Source organism: Trachemys scripta, chromosome 11 (assembly GCF_013100865.1).
Source record: "Trachemys scripta elegans isolate TJP31775 chromosome 11, CAS_Tse_1.0, whole genome shotgun sequence".
Classification (NCBI taxonomy): Eukaryota; Metazoa; Chordata; order Testudines; family Emydidae; genus Trachemys; species Trachemys scripta.
Genome location: NC_048308.1, coordinates 16,334,680 through 16,352,588, shown reverse-complemented (window position 1 = coordinate 16,352,588; position 17,909 = coordinate 16,334,680). Strand labels below are relative to the sequence as shown.

Sequence of the window (17,909 nt, the reverse complement as noted above, 5' to 3'; positions counted from 1 at the left end):
AAGTCACATTCCCATTATTCATTTATAGTAATTCAGGGAAATAATTTTCACCCCCAAGACTACACTCCTAAGACTACAGCCGTACTATAAAAAGCCCAAAAAAACCTGAACTAGAGGAGTAATTAAATCATACCATGATATTACACTACACAGTTTCAAAGTAAATACTCAGCCAAACAAAAATAGGTTAATATAGATCATGTAATAACTCCTGGTTTATAGCAACAGACAGTGGGCATAAACAGAATATTAGTCATTTTACTTTCCAAGTTTCCGATAATAGCAACCCCTATTCTGCCTATTGGTGCTGGAAATTGATCAAGGTTTATGATGCTAAGCAGCAACATAAAATGCTTTCATTCCATTAGGAGTCTGGCTCTGTTCCTACAGAAAGGTAAGCTGGAAATGTTAAGTATTAAAAAACAATAAAGAAGTTTCAAACTATGTTAAACTGACAAGCCTCAGAGTCCTGAAGAAATGGGACTGGTTTTGTGATGTGCATCCCTACCTTTTTATTGCACTGAATTGTGCAGGGATAGGAGAAGCTGAGATTGGTTCGTTTCATGAAGTCTTTAGAACTTTTTGTCAACAGTACATGTAGCAGAACATATGGGTGTTAAATTGGGAAACAGTCAAGAATGAGGGAAAAATCACAGTGCAACAAAACTTTTTCAAACAAAATTTTTGATCTTGTGGTATGAATTGGAAGACATCCAGTCTAACATTCCTCCTAGAAAGTTTCTTTGACTGCCTCTCTAGTTCTCCATTTCTCACTCTCCATCTTATTCTCAGTATAGAATCCATCTGTCTCATTTGCTTCAGCCTTCTCTGGACATGGTACATCATTACTGTACCTCCTTCTACTCAGACTATATTACCTATGAAATGCTCTCAAATCTTTGCTATTCGTCAGATAAAATACTATAACCCAAGATGGGCAAATTTCGTCTGCTGAGTATCTCAACTCTTAATGAAGATTGGACCAAAAAGGTGCAATATTTTCAGTGGACAATTATTCAGAACGAGCAATCACAGACATCAAATGCTAGTCAGCATGCACAGTTATTTCCTGTAACATAATCCTATCTCTGCTCTGATTCTGGTTTAATCCAGAAATGTAAAAAGCTGTTCTTCTAATTTATCATCAGACTTCTCCATTGGGGACATATTTTGCTTACATTAAAGTTGTATTAGCTTTATATTGCATCTTCCATGCAGACAAAGATCTGTAAGGGAGCAATTTTTCCACATTTAAGCACAGTATAGACCAATTACAGCTGGATAAATACAGTAATAGGGCCATTCTGCAGAATTAACTGCACAGAAGAACTGCAATTAGGATTTTCTCTCCATAAAGTCTCAGTCAGACCAGTGATCCAGAAACAAAAACCTTTGTGTCTCATTACCAATAACCTGATCCAACCACTGTCATCTTTTGTAGTACATAAAAGTATCATAAGCATTAACATAAGTGCTTTTTTCATTTTGTTTTTGGCAATACATAATTCAGATGTTGGCTTCTCTCCAATCAATGTGACCAGAAATTCCTGGTACAGGGTCATTTCTCTACAGAGGGTCTTTCCCATTATATTTGATCAGAGGGGAAAGTAAGCTGGTATGGTCCGGTATGGCGTGCTGGCAAGAGCCAGTACACCGTGCCGGACCGCACCGGCTTCCGCGGTGGGGATTTAAAGGGCTCTGGGCTCCCCACTGCATCGGGGAGCCAAGAGAACTTTAAATCCCACTCGCAGCTCCGGTGCCCGGGCCGGGATTTAAAGGGCTTGGAGCTCCCTGCCGCTGTGGGGAGCCCCGAGCCCTTTAAATCCCCCCTGCAGCTCTGGCGGTCAGGATAGGGCCGGGATTTAAAGAGCTCAGAGCTTCCGCAGCTGCGGGGAACCCAGAGCCCTTTAAATCCTGCCCGCAGCTCCGGCAGCTGGGCTGGGGCCGGGATTTAAAGGGCTCAGGGCTCCCCACAGTGACCGGAGCCCCAGGCCCTTTAATTTGACCCTGAGCCCCGGGGGCTCCCAGACACCTCTGCAGCTGGAAGCCCCGGGTTGATTTAAAGACCCTGGAGCTCCCAGCCACAGCTGGTGCCCCAGGGCCTTTAAATCTTGATAGGCCACACCTCTTCCGGCAGTACCGGTAAGTCCTGTAAGTTACTTTCACCCCTGTATTTGATCATGTTTAAGGGGGGGAGGGGGAATTTGAACGGTCTTACGTCATGTCATACTGACTGATACCTAATGTATGAAACAGGAAAAGGCTTGGATCATATTCATTTAGCAGCATTCAGGTGTGTGCATAAAATACAGAAAAAGGACAAGTCACCCATTTTCTGGCTGCAAAGCTGAAGTAATGTGGTTACCACTGAAAAGTCAGTTGGTCACTCAAATACCACTGTGTAGTAACTGTTGGTATTTTCCTATGCTGAGGCCAAGAAATAACTGTGATAGGTTAGATACCACTATGAATAAATGTTAACTATTTAAACAATGAGCACATTAAGTGTTTATTTTTAGTCATTCAGGAAAGACAGCTAATTTTCAGAATCCAACAAAAAATGATTCTCTTCACTGTTTGGTCTAGGCACCTCAGTATTTTAAGCAACCCTAAGAGATGAAAGCAAGACAGCCTGTCAACAGGATAAAAAAAGTTTTACATCTGTGTGGCTCTTTTCAGTTTCCAATAGAAGTTGCATAGCTTCAACGTTCCTTGAATACATAAAAGGCACGTTTGTGGTAAAATCACTGGAAATAGGACTAGCAAACCTAGACATCAGACTTCCTATTAGTCATCTGTTGCACTGCAATTTCTGAATACATTTGATTGACATTGTAAAGTGATCATTTTACACACATACACGCAGACACCTGAAAGTAATGCTGATTTCCCTAATGCAGAAGTGGTAAGCATTCTTAATTGACCCTAACTTATCTAATGAAAAGGGTTCTGGAGCCTACATATTTAGGACACTAGTGAGAAAAAGTTTGCAGAAATGCTAATTGTTAATTGCCAATGACTATGGGTGTTTCAGGATTAACTGGAGTCAGAGAGAGCAATATGAAAAAATATGAAGATAAATACAGCTTTATAAACATTTTTATTTACAACTGCATGAACAATTGCCTCAAATCAGCTATTATGGAATTTTAACCAACTGGCAACTGTGGCAACTTCAGCCGAGGGGTTTAACTGTAGTGCAAACATCCTAACGTTTAAGGGCACTGTGCAAAGCAGGCAGGAGGACAGAGACTGCTGCTCTCTCCCCTAAAAGCTGAGCTTTCTGTTGTGAGTATACTGCTGAGTGTGGGGCAGAGCTGGCACAGCACCTGCCTCTTTGCTGCAATACAGCACAGCAGGTGCCCCCTTCACTGTAAGCTGCACTGAAGGAGGGCTGACGTATTTCTCACCCAATCTTCCACCAGCTGGGGAAGAGGTCACAAAAAACTTGGGGCTGGAAGGGGAGCCAGGGAAGAGAACGGGGAGGAATAGAGAGAGAAGGATTCAGCTGGGCAGACTCTATGGCAGAGGTGGCCAAACTTACTGAGGCGCAGACAACAGTCTTCAGAAGTTGGAGAGCCAGGAGCACCACCCTGCCACAGGGCAGAAGCCCCGAGATCTCCCTTCCCCAGTCTGGTAGGTGGAGAATGGGGGTGGGGGAGAGGAGCCACACTTTAACAATAAAAGAGCCATCCCGATCTATGGCAAAGGAGAAGGAGGCAGGAAGACAATCATTTGTAGGTGAAAATGTGGACACAATTGGAGGGAGGGAGGGAAGCAGGCAGCCTGCAGGCAAAAAGTGATTAACAAATCAGCCAGTTATTATTGTTTAGTGGATCATTTTCTTTGTTAAAATGATGGACTTTATGAGCTTGTATTGCTCAGTAAGTAACTGAGCAGTACAAGACAGTACATTTCTGGGGTGCAAGACCGGGATTAGGTATATGTATATATGGGTGTTGCCCAATATATAAGTCAAGAGTGGCTGGACATAGCACTCTTGTATATGCCAGCAGGTGACGTGCATGCTAGAGGTTGGGGTGAGTGGGCAGAGAGGCAGCTCACATAGCAAAGTGGGCCTAGTGCACACCAGACTGGAGAATTAAGGGGGCACAGCTGTCCTACGATCCAGGGTAATCAAGTTAACTACCCTAGAGAGACTAAAAGTTATCAAAAAACCTCTTTAAAATGATTTACAAGAAAATTATTTACTAAGAAAAAGCTTTCAAAGATTTACAGATTGAAGATCAAGTGAGTAGAGAAGATGCTCCAGACACTGAAAATTCTGATGCAGGTCATGCAGCGGTAAGAGGCTGTCGATTCACCCTGCTCCTTATACCCTCGGTACGGAGCACGAGGAGAGCAGGGGCATGTGTGTGGACCAATGGAATCTGCCTATGAGAATACTCTGGATCCAGGTGCATGAAGCGCATGTGTACCCAGAGTGGAATACAAACAAGGACCAGCACTCAAAGAAGAAATACTAAGATTCAAATGGTTAGAACAGTTGTAAGGCTTAAACTTTGCATTTTAACATACTGTATTTAAATTAGAATGTATGTTGCTGTTAATTAACATTTATATTAAGAGACTATTTTAAGGCAGCATATGCACAAAGTCGCAAATTTAAGATTTCTTTTTTCAATTTTAACTTCGCTTTTCAGAAGTTGAGAACTTGACCACTCACCATTACAGATGCATTAAGACTATTTCCTCCCCTCCATAGAATGTACTTTATATAAGGTACCCAACTATATTTCCATACTCCTCAATACTTACTTCAGCAGATCCTTGTCTTTGTTGAGGTGCTGGAAGAAGGATGGCTCACAGATGAGCTGGTTTTCCTGACAAACTTGTTTACATGATTTTCCGGGTTCAGTAATTTTTACCTGCAGTGCACTTAATGGGGGCCACATCACTTGCCCGTGACAGAAATCCTGCAGTGACAAAGTGTACAGTATTACACAAACAGTCTTTGAATAAACTTTTCTATGGTTAGGAAAATAGCAGTGGTAATTAAAAGCCTAGAAAACTTTTTTTTTTTGGCAGCAAGACCATCTTACCTGTATTCAGCTGATAGATTATGAGTTTTAATAAGAGGAATTATCACAATGGATCTCCTAACAATAATCTGACACTAGCCAGTATCAGATGCTTCAGAAGGAAGTGCAAAAAATGCTGTTCTTCCTCCAAGGAGAAATGTCTTCCTATCTCTAAGTTACTGGTTGGCTTATGCCCTGAAGCAGGATGGTTTGTGTGTCTCATTTGTAAACATGAGATTTAATATGATCATAGATGTTCTCTTTATCCATACATATCTAATCCATTTTTGATTCCCTCTTGCCTTCAGTGATATCTCATGGCAACAATTAGTGCTAAACAAGTATTACTGTTAGAATGACACAGATACCACCAGAAAGCCCTGGTAGAGAATCATTCCAAAAGCTGATTATGTATTCCTTATGGAAAAAAGTTCCCAAGTGCATATGTCTGCCCCAACTTGCTCCTTTCCAAATGCTTAGCCATAGAGTCAGTGACACTTATATAAAGACTTAGTTTGATATGTTATGTGCTTTCTCTCTAGACCAAGAACAAGCATTCATGGAGTTTGTTTCCATCTCCTAATGGAGCTACTGGTGACATGACCACCTACACTGGTACGGACTATGAATAACGTGAAATCTCCTATGTGGTTACTGCAGAGAAGGGAAAATTAAGATTTTGTTCTAAGTGCACCTTTTGGTTATTTGTTTTATTTCCATTTACAATAAAGGGGGTTAAAAAACGGGCAAAGTACTGAAAGCTTATTTAAAATGACAGGAGTCAAATGTAAACGTTAGTCACCTCACATCTTCAGAGAAACAGCAGCTTTAAATACAAACACCACCCCATGTTATTGGCTAGTTCTTCAATCTCCCCCCTAACTCCCTTCAAAGTCTGGGTCAAACAAATAAGCCCTCCATAAGTCAGGATGCATTTGAGTCTCCTGGGACCCTCATAGACACTCAGACTTAAAAATCAGAAGGGATCATCATGGTACTCTAGTCTGACCTCCTGCACATTGCAGGGCATAGAACCTTACCTACCCACTCCTGTAATAGACCCCTAACTTCTGGCTGAGTTACTGAAGTCCTCAAATCATGATTTAAAAGACTTCAAGTTAGAGAGTCCCACCATTTACACTAGTTGAAACCTGCAAGTGAACCATGCCCCATGCTGCAGAGAAAGGCGACCCCCCCTGCCCCAGGGTCTCTGCCTTCTGACCCAGGGGAAAATTCTGTGATCAACCCACAGACCCAGATCTCTGTCCTTCTCTGTCACTTCCAACTCATGAGCCCTCACTTTGTAGCAGAAATTCTTATTGTTAGTCCCTAAATGCACAACTTGCATTTTGCACTATTAAATTTCATCCCATTTCTATTACTCCAGTTTACAAAGTTGTCCAGATCATCTTGTATGATATTCCGGTCCTCCTCCATATTGGCTATACCTCCCAACTTTGTGTCATCTGCAAATTTTATTAGCACGCACTCACTTTTTTTTTTTGTGCCAAGATTGGTAATAAAAATGTTAAATAATCTTGGTCCCAGGACCGATCCCTGAGGAACTCCACTAGTAACTTCCCTCCAGCCTGACAGTTCACCTTTCAATATGACCCATTGTAGTTTCCCCTTTAACCAGTTCCTTATCCACCTTTTAATTCTCATATTAATCCCCATCTTCTCCAATTTAATTAATAATTTCCCATGTGGAACTGTATCAAATGCCTTACCGAAATCAAGGTAGATTAGATGTACTGTGTTTCCTTTGTCTAAAAAAAAAAAATCAGTTATCTTCTCAAATAAGGAGATCTGGTTGGTCTGGCATGATCTATCTTTTGTAAAACGATGTTGTATTTTATACCAATTACCATTCGCCCTATGTCCTTAACTAATTTCTCTTTAACATTTTGTCCAAGACCTCGCTTACAATTTTTAACCTTTCTTAAAACTTGGAACTATATTAGCAATTCTCCAGTCATAGGGTATGACCCCTGAGTTTATAGATGCATTAAAAATCCTTGCTATTGGGCTTGCAATGTCATGTGCCAGTTCCTTTACTATTCTAGGATGTGAATATAGTGACTGCCCGCCATCAGCCCCCAGCCAGAGACCCTGGCGCATGTTTACCTTGAGTGTGCCAGGTTGCAGCCCCTTTTCCTTGACCGACTGCTGCATTTTTGGCTGCACTTCTCCCCCCACCTTCCCATATACGCACACCCTATCCGTGGCCTCAAAGTCGCAGGACCTCTTAGTCAACCTCCCCCTAGTGATGGCCAAAGTGGCCCTGTACAACACCAGGGAAAGGATGTTGGCTGAGGGGGTTCTCTGCGACTGTGGGGCCTATTTCCAATCCCTCCTCTGTTCACATATCCGGGCAGAGTTCCTCTGGGCGATGTCCACTGGCTCCCTTGACACCTTCGAAGAGCAGTGGGTGCTGTCCTGGGTTCTCTGCTTGGTGTCCCCTTCAGGTTCCCTTTTTTTTGACCCTTTGACCTTCACATATATTCCGGTTATATTTTCTGTTGTCCCCCATAATATTTTGACTTCCTGGGCTCAGTGGATCCTCCCCATAGGCTGGGGGAGGGTCCTTTAGCCGTGGGCAGGCTTGCGCCCGCCAGTCTCCATGGAACCCAATAGGGTCAGCCCCCTTTTCTATTACCTTGAGGTGGGATCCAACATCAGCAACTCTACTAGTCACAACTACAGCAGTGCATCATGGAGGGAGAGAGGTGGCCTCTCAGGTGAATTAGTGCCAGGCCATTTAGAATTTAGGTAAAAACTAACACCTTTAAATTTATCTGGGAAGGCTACAGGTAAGCAGGGCAGATCCCAGAGCACAGGTGCCACAGGTTTCGTATGGGATTGACCAGTTTATAACTGAGCAGCTACCTTCTGTAGAAGTTCTGAACTGATTTAATATGTGCCCTATATAGAGCACACAGCAATAGTCTGGGTGTTGAAGTAACAAAAGCATGTTTGAGAGTAGCAAGATATGCATTTGTAAGGTGAGATACCTGAGAACATACTACAGGACAAAACAAGAGTAAATGAAATACCTGGACCAATACATGAAAATAAAAATCTGAAGCTGACACATTCAACATCACACAAAAAATTTAAACTATGCCTATAAATGATTTTTTAAAATCTAATTTCAATGCTTATGCCAAGTGACAACTTTGGGTAACTGAAGACCCATTCATTTGATCCTTCACTACTTTGCTGAAACAGACAGGCAAGGTCTCGATTAGTTCCACAAAAAATATCACCACCTTTGATGTAAACACCTGTTCACTACGAACTGGACTGTGCTTTAACAAAAGCATCAGGAACAGTCATCAAAGGTAACAGCATGCAGTCACCATTAGCCTGATCTGCAACAGAAAATTGGTGATGAAAGGCTCTGTATCTTGTTGCCAATCCCAGGAACCAATCCAATCCTCTTGTCTATGGGGAAAATATCAAAACTCCATAATGTTTTTAAATGACGAACTATTACCATAAGGCACAGAATTGCCCCATTCATACTGCTCAATTTCTTCTTAAACTGGAAACAGTCTGCTTTTAATATCTTTCATGATTCATTTACTCTGTATTGTGTTTTCTGATTTCCCCTCCTTTCATTGTTAACTTTGATACCCATAGGAACTTCAGTCTATTAGTGTGGAATCTTAAAGGATATATTCTATTGGTTCTGTAAATACAACAATATGTTAGCATTGTGTTATTTTCTGATAAAGGTGCAGTAATACCTCTTTAATGTTGTAACTATGAAAGACAAGACATCTCATTAGACAGGTACTGTTGGAACTGGGGGCTTAATTTTGAAAGTGAATGAGTACCTGGCTACTCCCACTGAAGTCAAAGAGAGCAGAAGCTGCTAGTGCTTCTTAGGATCAGGTCCTGAATGAACAGTGGTAATAAAAAGGAGTGTAGTCATATTGGTCTATGTAAAGCATTCCTAACCTGTTATCTGCTTAGTTTGAGTTGCTTAGCAACTCAAAACAGAGAGACCGGTCTTTGAAACATGCTTAATATCCTAAATGTTTTAGTGCACTTTATCAACAGAATGTAGTATAGGTTTTAGCAGCCTACAGTTCAACCTTGATAATCTAAAACATTGTATGGACATGAGAATCATTCAGATAACCAGGATTTCAGATAAACATGGTACTTCATATAGTTGCTTTGGGGATTTCATAACTTTTTTTTTCATTAACTGAAGCAACATGGTATACACAAGTGGTTAGTCTAAATGCTTTACACATAAAATGTGACTGTCACTATGAGCAAAAATGATTTTGACAAAAATTGAAAAGAAAAGTAATTATTTCTCTGCAACAATAGCTACTCATTTAGTACTAAATGAATAAGTTATTATTAATGGCTGCAATTCACTTTCTCATTCAGTGGTTTAGTTCATTTTGTAACCATGAGAGCGAGCAATTTTACATTAAAAAAAAAAAAGGCTTTTGACTAATTTACAAGCTCATTTTGGTATCCCATAATTTAATTTTAAATTATGACTGGTTAACATTAATTTAGCTTTAATGCAGGCACCATGCTTTTAGAAAGACCTTGCTCTACCATTTGTCCTTTGGTCCCCATGCTTACTCACTTCATTTTACAAATATACAATTAAACAATAATTAGGGGGAGGGAGGAAATCCAGGTCAGAAAAAAAAGATCAAGAGTGGTAAAAGAGATTTTAGTTATAGATACACACTGCATCAACCAAAGAGGAATATTTATAGAACTAGACCTAACGCTTTGGAATATCCACACCAAAAACTAATTAAAGCAAAGAGAAGAGCTTTCTAGCTACAGGAAGATCTTCCCTGTAGGTCATGCCACTTCCCCCCGTTTACATTTAACAGTTTATCTGCCACTTGGCTCTCATCATTTTCCCTCTTTGGATCCCTCCAATTTATCTCTCTCGCCCACCAAGTCAATATTTTAAAACTCATATCCTCATCTATTGAGACTCCACACAGCCCTGCCTACCATCCCAATCCCTCCCACCTTGCTCTCTTTGGGTATGTCTACACAGCAAAGAAAACTTGTGGCTGGCCTGTGCCAGTGGACTCAGGCTTGCAGGGCTCGGGCAGTGGGGCTGTTTCATTGCTGTGTAGGCTTCCAGTCCAAGCCCAGAAATCTATGCAGCAATGAAACAGCACCAGAGCCCGAGCCTAGCTCGGCTGGCATGGGCCTGATGGGGGTTTTTCTTTGCTGTGTAGACACACCCTTTGAGCCTTAAAGCTTCTTTGTTTCCATCTTCCACTCGTCTTCATGCTTTCTTCCTTAACATATCATATGGCCGGAACAACCTCCCTGTGCCACAGTGTGGCACCCATCTTCATTTAAATTCCCCATAAATCCCTCATCTTCTGCAAGGCCCATGAATACTAACCAACATCAGCAGTACCAACTGCTACCAAAATTATTAGCCAATATTATTTATTTTAAGAGAATCCATATTTATGCTAAAGTGAACCACTTTTCCCAGCAACTTCTATACTACAATAAATTAAAAACTGTGTGTAAGCTTTTGTTACTGGCGCAGAGATAAAAAGTCATATTTTGATGAGGTTTGTGAAAATAATAAGAAACTGATATAATTGTTGCTAAAAACTCAGTACAAATGTCCAGTGATCTCGGATAGCGATGCAGGTTGCATTGGAGTAGAAATATTAGAGCACGGGTAGGCAACCTATGGCACGTGTGCCGAAGGCGGCACGCTAGCTGATTTTCAGTGGCACTCACACTGCCTGGGTCCTGGCCACCAGTCCGGGAGGCTCTGCATTTTAATTTAATTTTAAATGAAGCTTCTTAAACATTTTTAAAACCTTATTTAAAACCACTTTTACATACAACAATAGTTTAGTTATATATTATAGACTTATAGAAAGAGACCTTATAAAAACTTTAAAACGTATTACTGGCATGCAAAACCTTAAATTAGAGTGAATAAATAAAGACTCGGCACACCACTTCTAAAAGGTTGCTGACCCCTGTATTAGAGTAAGAATGACGCAAGCTGATTTTGGGGAGTTTGCGCTCATAGTAACACCCTAAAATACATATACTCTTCAGCATTCAGTTGTATTTCTGGAGCAGTCCATGCTATTGATCGATGAAGTGATAAAGTAGTTAACTCTTACCTTTCTGAATTGTGATGATTGATCTTTGACTAACACTCATGGGTTAATACATTTGGTTAACTGTGATTAATTGACACCTTATTGATAAAGCTCCAAACCTTTAAGAACATATCTGAGGTTATTTTAACAGGTGTTCTAAGCTATTACCATCCTCTAGGGATTCCAACAAATTTTTGTGTTATCTTTTTCTCTTTCACGCTGTAATTTCCTTAGTGTAGGGACTGTGTCTATTTTTTGCCTTGTACAATGCACCAGGCACCCTGCCAACGTTTAACAAATACATAAATAATAGTAATATTCTATCATTCTGGTAGCAGTAACAGCAACACTTTCCGGCAGTCAGAGCCAAACACAATTAATTGAATTAATATGTATTGTTTGTATCACTGTAGTGCCTGGTAGATGCCAGGGCCCCATTGTGCTAGGCTCTAGGTCCCTGCCCTGAAGAGCCTACATATACCCATCACTCAGATATCACTTTAAATATCTATTGAATAATGAGCAAAATTTTTCTGTATTAATGAAAACTACTGTCAATCACAGTTAACTCATCCAGGAGAATCAAACGCAGCATAGACATTTTAATCAACACAGCAACAAAGACAATGAAGTGTTTATTGGCAGTAAATCGGAAATAGCTATGTACTAGTTAATTTATTCTTTTGCACTTCCAGTTTTAAAAATACAATTACAGTGCATTGGGGAGCTATGCCGCACAATAAAAAACAGAACAAACGAAAGCACTGTCTGTAAACCTCTCTCTCAGCCCACACCCACCTTAACAGCCCAAAGAAATGGGAAGGGGTGGGGGGTTGTTTGCTGGGCTTTGTAGTATGCCTGGAAGGTTAAATCTGGGCACTGGTGAATGAAGGGGATGAGCAAGTTCCAAAATTGAAGTCCCCTCACACAGCCCTGCCAGCAGCTCCCTCTTGTTTATATTGAGGGAGCTCCAGCTCTCCAGCTCCAGCTCCAGCTCAAGTCCTTCTGCTAATCTCAACCGTGACAGTATTTCATGGGGAGTGAGGCATCTCTCTCAGGTCTCAAACTATTTAAGGATTTATAGTTAAAACCAACACACCGAATTCACCCAGAAGTTAAGACTAAATGTAATTACAACTGTGCCAAGCCTTTGAGGAGGAATGGTACCCATTCCCCGTCTCCACAAACAGTATCAGAATATTTATGTAGTATTCCATGATGCAAAGACTTTTAAAATATAGAAATAAAACCAAATGGGCTCTTAAAAGAAGCTACTTTTACATGAAAGATTGCTTTGCTTGTGATAGCAGTAGTATCAATACTTCTCACCTCTACGTGACCTTTCCTCTTAGGATCTCAGAGTTCTTTACAAACATTGCAACACCCTTGCAACATAGATAAGTACTATTTTATCCATTTGGAAGAGGGGTATATTGAGTCACAAACTTGAGTGAGTTACCCAAGGTCAGTGCCAAACCAGGAACAGAACCCAGTAGCCCTGACTAGAACTGGATGAACACTGATTCTTCAGTTTGGTGGCAGTTCCAGAGGGGTTAGGGGGCAGAATTAGGTTTGGGTTGAACCAAAATCTGAAAATTTTCAATTTTTTTGGTGAATTGAAAAAGTTTCTATCATGTCTGTTCCAAAGTGAAGACCTGAACTTGAGTCTCCCACATCCTAGGTGAATGCCCTAACCACTGGACTAAAGTTTATAAGGGGAAGCATCAGCAGCACTTCCCCTCTCTTTCCTCCTCTAGCCGTCTTATGAATGACTGAAAATATTCATGGCAAAGTCACAAATAGTTTTGGTTTGACTGAAACTGTGTTTTTTTGCCGAATAAACTATTTGTCTGAAAAATTTTGCCCAAATCTAGTCCTGACACCCAGTACCCTTCGCTAACTGCTAGACCACATCGATGTGGTTTCTTTTTGTCGTTCACCACACCATCATAGCAGTAGAATGGCTGCCAGAAGACCTGAGCTAAGCCACAAGCCCTGAGACCTGATTTGCAGAATTGGACCTTGGCACCCATGAGGGTCCATCCAAACTTTTAAAAAAAAAGTAATTCCAAGAATGAACACTTTTAATATTAAGGCACCCTTTAAAATAGAAAGACTGCACTTAAGAGAGGTTTATTTCATCAACATTGAAAGGTCATACCTGCTTTTCAATGAATGCATTCATCCTTTGTAGCATCCCCTCACATGTAAATTCATAGGGCAAATAAGGTTCAATCTGTTGAAACAGTACAGTGTGGTTAGATTAGAATTTTTAAGGAATCATTTTACTGCAAGCGTCCCTGTGATGTGTGTGATGTTAGCAGCCTGTGTACTGTTTAATACATTATAGCTTTTGTAGTAAACGTACTCATTAACAAATCACCGTTTTACACAGCCCACAGATTAAACTGATTTTTGCTTCCTCAAAGGCAATTCTAAAATTAATCAGTGTTTGTCTCTGAGGAGATGTTAAATGAGGGGAAATTAAGAGTTTATTGAGCAGTGGCAGAGACTCTACTGGCTCTCATAGCTGCCTGTTGTAATTCTGTTTAATTTCCAAATTGAAATAGTACGAAGGAAAATATGATTCTATAATTAGATGCTCTTTGAAAATGTTTTCAGATGTCTTTTGATTTTTTTATTCCTTACATTAAAAGCTCATAATGTAAATGCAGAAATATCGTCATAGCTTCCCTGTTATAGCTAATTAATGGTTCAACTGAGCTAAGCATAGGGCAACTGATTTACTAAATGCACAAAAAACTTACAAAGACTCAATAACAAATCTAGTAACTTGGACCCTGTGACTCACATGCTAAAGCTCCAATCCTTTATGCTTATACGCACGCTTAGTTTTATTCATGTGAGCAAAGTTAAGCACATGTGTAGGATCTAGTACTAAACCCTGATGCTCAGATACCACATATACATCACACAGTGATGGGTGTGGCATCAGACCTCAAAAGGACAGAACCTTCCAGACTGCAGCACTCAATTCTATTAATGAAATTAACATTTTGAGGCACTCTGCACAGCAGTAGCTCAGACACCAAGTACTGATTACAAACAGAATAAATATTAACCTTTTGATTCAAAATTGCTTTCACTGCGTTCTCCACCTCAGAAGGATCATTGATGTTCACAGTCCAGACATGAGGCTTCCCAATGTAAACCTCAGCATAAGGATGCTGAGATGTCAACTGAAAAAGAAAATCAATATACTGGTAAAAAGCAAGGGTCAAGATCTCTTTCCTGGCCCCCTTCACTTGGTTTGGGTCTCAGGATATAATACATATAGATAATGCAATAACAGAGCTGGAATATAAAGATAACTTAATTTCTCTTTTACCTCTGTTTTAGGTTTTCTATATTTTCCCCATTAAATCTTGTGGGTGAACTTGGTGCATATAAAATGCACTGGATTGATAAGTATGGGGACCAATGACCTCTAATTTATCCACACAACAGGTACAGCATAGGTAACAAGCAGGGGAACTTCCCTATCTCGCTTTATGTACCAACCTCTCCCTTTTATCTCTATATTTTGCCCTTGCTCTCTGGGTGATTTCATTTATTTCTTTGAGATCAGCTAACACATCCGGATGAACTACTCCCAAATCTCCTTTTCTATCCAGAGCCTCTATCCTTTATCCATTCCTGCATCTCTCCCCATCTCAGGCATCGCTTGAAAATCTTTCCATCCCTTCAAGATGAAATGTCAGTATCTTTCCATCCAAACCCTCTCTTCTCCCTCTTTTTCTCTCACAAATGTGAGAAATGCACGATTATTACTGTGCACATTTGATTCTGATTTTCTATTCTCAGACTGCTAGCAAGGTTACCGATTAGTGCTTATTACAATATTGATGATACTATTGCCATGCAGATATACATCCTTGGGGAACTGGACTATCAAACTCATTTTATAACCCTCACATATAACCATTGTCCTGGGAAAGGGTAAAATAACTTCGCTTGGACCGACCCAGCTAGGTATTTTCTCTCCCAATTGGTGGTCCAGTCATTATCTTCATTCCTTTGAAACTGTGTACCTGATGCTGTTCTATCTGTGTCGTCGTTTTACCTTTCCTGCTTGGTTTTTGATAACCTGTTTACAGCCTCATTTGATTTAACCCCATGCATTTGGGCAGGCAGAAATACAAAATTGAACAGGGAAACATAGTTACACATAATATTCATATAAAAATAAAGACATTTTCCCCAGTTCATCACATCTACTAGCCTTGGGCGGTCTGAACCCATGACCTAGAGGTGAAAGGCTCTACATACTATTAATGTTCCCCATGTCATCCAATCCTCCATGTTCAAAAGTTCTAAGCTCATACACAGATGGCACAATTAAGACTTTGATCACCCAGAACGAACCCTGACTCTCTCCTGAAAATGAGACTGAATGTCACCTCCAATGTGCATTTTAGAACCTAACTGACATCTTGCTCACTGCTTGCTAGAAAACAAAATAAATTAAAAAAATATCAGCCAGGTCAAACCAGAACAATAAGTCACTTGGCATCAATTAGACCAGGGCCAGAACTGACAGTTTGGCACGGAAAGAGATTGCAATGACATCATGGTATCACAGAAGTTAAGAGATGTGCAAGAATGCATACTGAAAGGAAGAACAGGTTAAAAATGTACAAGAGAGAAGTGTGTCCTCACACTGGCCTGAAAAGGAATGCCTTTTAAATAACATAATACCCCAACATAAGAAAACTGCAAGCAAAGTATTTAAACAACTGCCTCTTTATGTATTACGAGATTTTTCTCCCCTTTTGTGTTCAAGTACTTTCACTGAGCAAAACATTTTTTTTACATATACTTAAAAGTCATTCTTCTTAGATAAAGTAACTATTGTACTTGAACTCCTTGCTGAAGCAAATGCAAAGCAGCAAGGCAGTGCAAGCAAACAATTTTCACAAAACATTCACCTCCTGTTCTATATTTCTGAGCACAGGAAGCCAGCATTTTTTGGAGACCTATATTAACATTTTATGATATAGTAAAAGTGAACATTCACATAAAAATAAAGGTAAAATTTAAAGATTACGTCAAAGTGGAAATAAGCCAAAATTGGATTGAAATAACATAGGCCAGATTTGGTCTATGAGCTTCACGGAGGCTGATGCCTTGCTTCTACAGAGGCCCAGTGAACTCAGTGGGGATGCACATAGAGCTCACTGGAGGACTGGTGCCTTAGTAAGATTAAGAAGATTTTTGAGGAAGACCCACAGATTACATGATCTGTCTATATAAGCCGTATCCTAGTGCACCATGTTCCACCCCATCATCATCTTTTCAGTTCCTCCTGAAAACCCAATCCCTCCACGAAATCCGCATATACAGCTAACCTCAGTATCCTACTGTTACCACTACTGTTTAAGTGATATATATTTAAAAACTCAGGTTATCAAAATTTCCTGAATTTCCAGGGCATTCACATCTGAATTTTAGATTGTATAAGCTACTGGGGGCAGAGAATATGCCTTTATTAATAAGTTGTATGGCAATGAACATAATAATATTGCTTAAGTGCTAACATTATTTGCATTACGTTTCAAAATGTGATTCCCCCCCCCCCCCCAAGTATGTAAATATAATGATTAAAATTCACACAGCTTCAGGAGTTATACTGGAGATCATGGGTTCGTTATACACTTCAGACTGGCAGGCAGCACATTAAGCCAGGCCTGATTTTGAAGCCTTGATATCAACAGCGAATCAACCAGCAATGTTCCACTGTGTGCCAGCTCTTGTGAGGATGTGTTCGGTAGAAATTTTAAGAATACTGTCCTGATGCTGAAATAATGTGACTGGCCAGAGGTGAAGGTCGTAGTCATTCTTGGGGCCCTTCTGCTGCATAGAAATAGAGGCGGCCAGAAACCTAACATTTTCCCCCTGTAAGAGATTTTGAACAAAAAGCTTCCATTTGAATTTTTTTGGGGAGAAAAGTTTGTTTTCCCATGGGAAATTCTGAATCAACATGTTCATTTAATTTAAACACATAAAGTTGTTGTGTGTCACTTTCTGGGTTTCAGAAAACAAAAAAGAAACGGCACTAAGTTGAAATGAAAACTTTTGTTTTGTGTTGATGTTTCTTTTCAAAATGTCTTTTCAGGTTTTTGAAACAAAAAAGTAGCAAAAATTTTACACCAAAACAAAATGTCCATTCAACACAAATATTTTCCTCTCAAATTTTCCTACAAAAAACAACAACAACAAAAAATTCAGTACAGACAAAACTATTTTTTGGTAGGAAAAATTTCCTCACAATTTTTTTTTTTTGACCAGCTCTACCTAAACTGAGAGAAAAAACACAGTAACTGTAGTGATATTTCTGCCAAGTAAATATTAAGGATTATCATCTTTAAAGTGCTTTATGAACATTAATTAATTCTCAGCACTCCTGCGGGCTTTTTTTTTTTCCCCACTGTAGAGGTGAAAACACTGAGATATACAGTTACCACCACCTTTCCTAAATCCAAAGTCTCACAAAGGGGATTAGAATTCATATGTACCTGTCTCCCATTCCTTTTTTTTGATCACTCGATCAGGCACTACTGTCTCAAAAGTAGGTAAATGGAGTAAAAAGTATCAGGGGGTAGCCGTGTTAGTCTGTATCTACAAAAACAACAAAGAGTCTGGTGGCACCTTAAAGACTAACAGATTTATTTGGGCATAAGCTTTCGTGAGTAAAAACCTCACTTCT

At 40.0% G+C, this 17,909-nt stretch overlaps 1 protein-coding gene across 3 annotated transcripts in view; it reads right to left on the bottom strand.

The window, feature by feature from the left end:
• Window positions 1-17,909, bottom strand: part of MGAT5 (alpha-1,6-mannosylglycoprotein 6-beta-N-acetylglucosaminyltransferase) — a 242,963-nt gene that overhangs the window by 7,744 nt on the left and 217,310 nt on the right. The window contains exons 14-16 of one of the 3 annotated variants that reach the window (XM_034785257.1): window positions 14,266-14,382; window positions 13,344-13,418; window positions 4,780-4,937 (exon numbers count right to left, since the gene is read on the bottom strand). In XM_034785257.1, coding sequence (XP_034641148.1) covers window positions 4,780-4,937; window positions 13,344-13,418; window positions 14,266-14,382 — 350 coding nt within the window. Of the gene's footprint in view, window positions 1-4,779; window positions 4,938-13,343; window positions 13,419-14,265; window positions 14,383-16,777; window positions 17,057-17,909 lie in introns of those variants that run through there. The other 2 variants (XM_034785258.1, XM_034785259.1) reach the window with 2 other exon arrangements.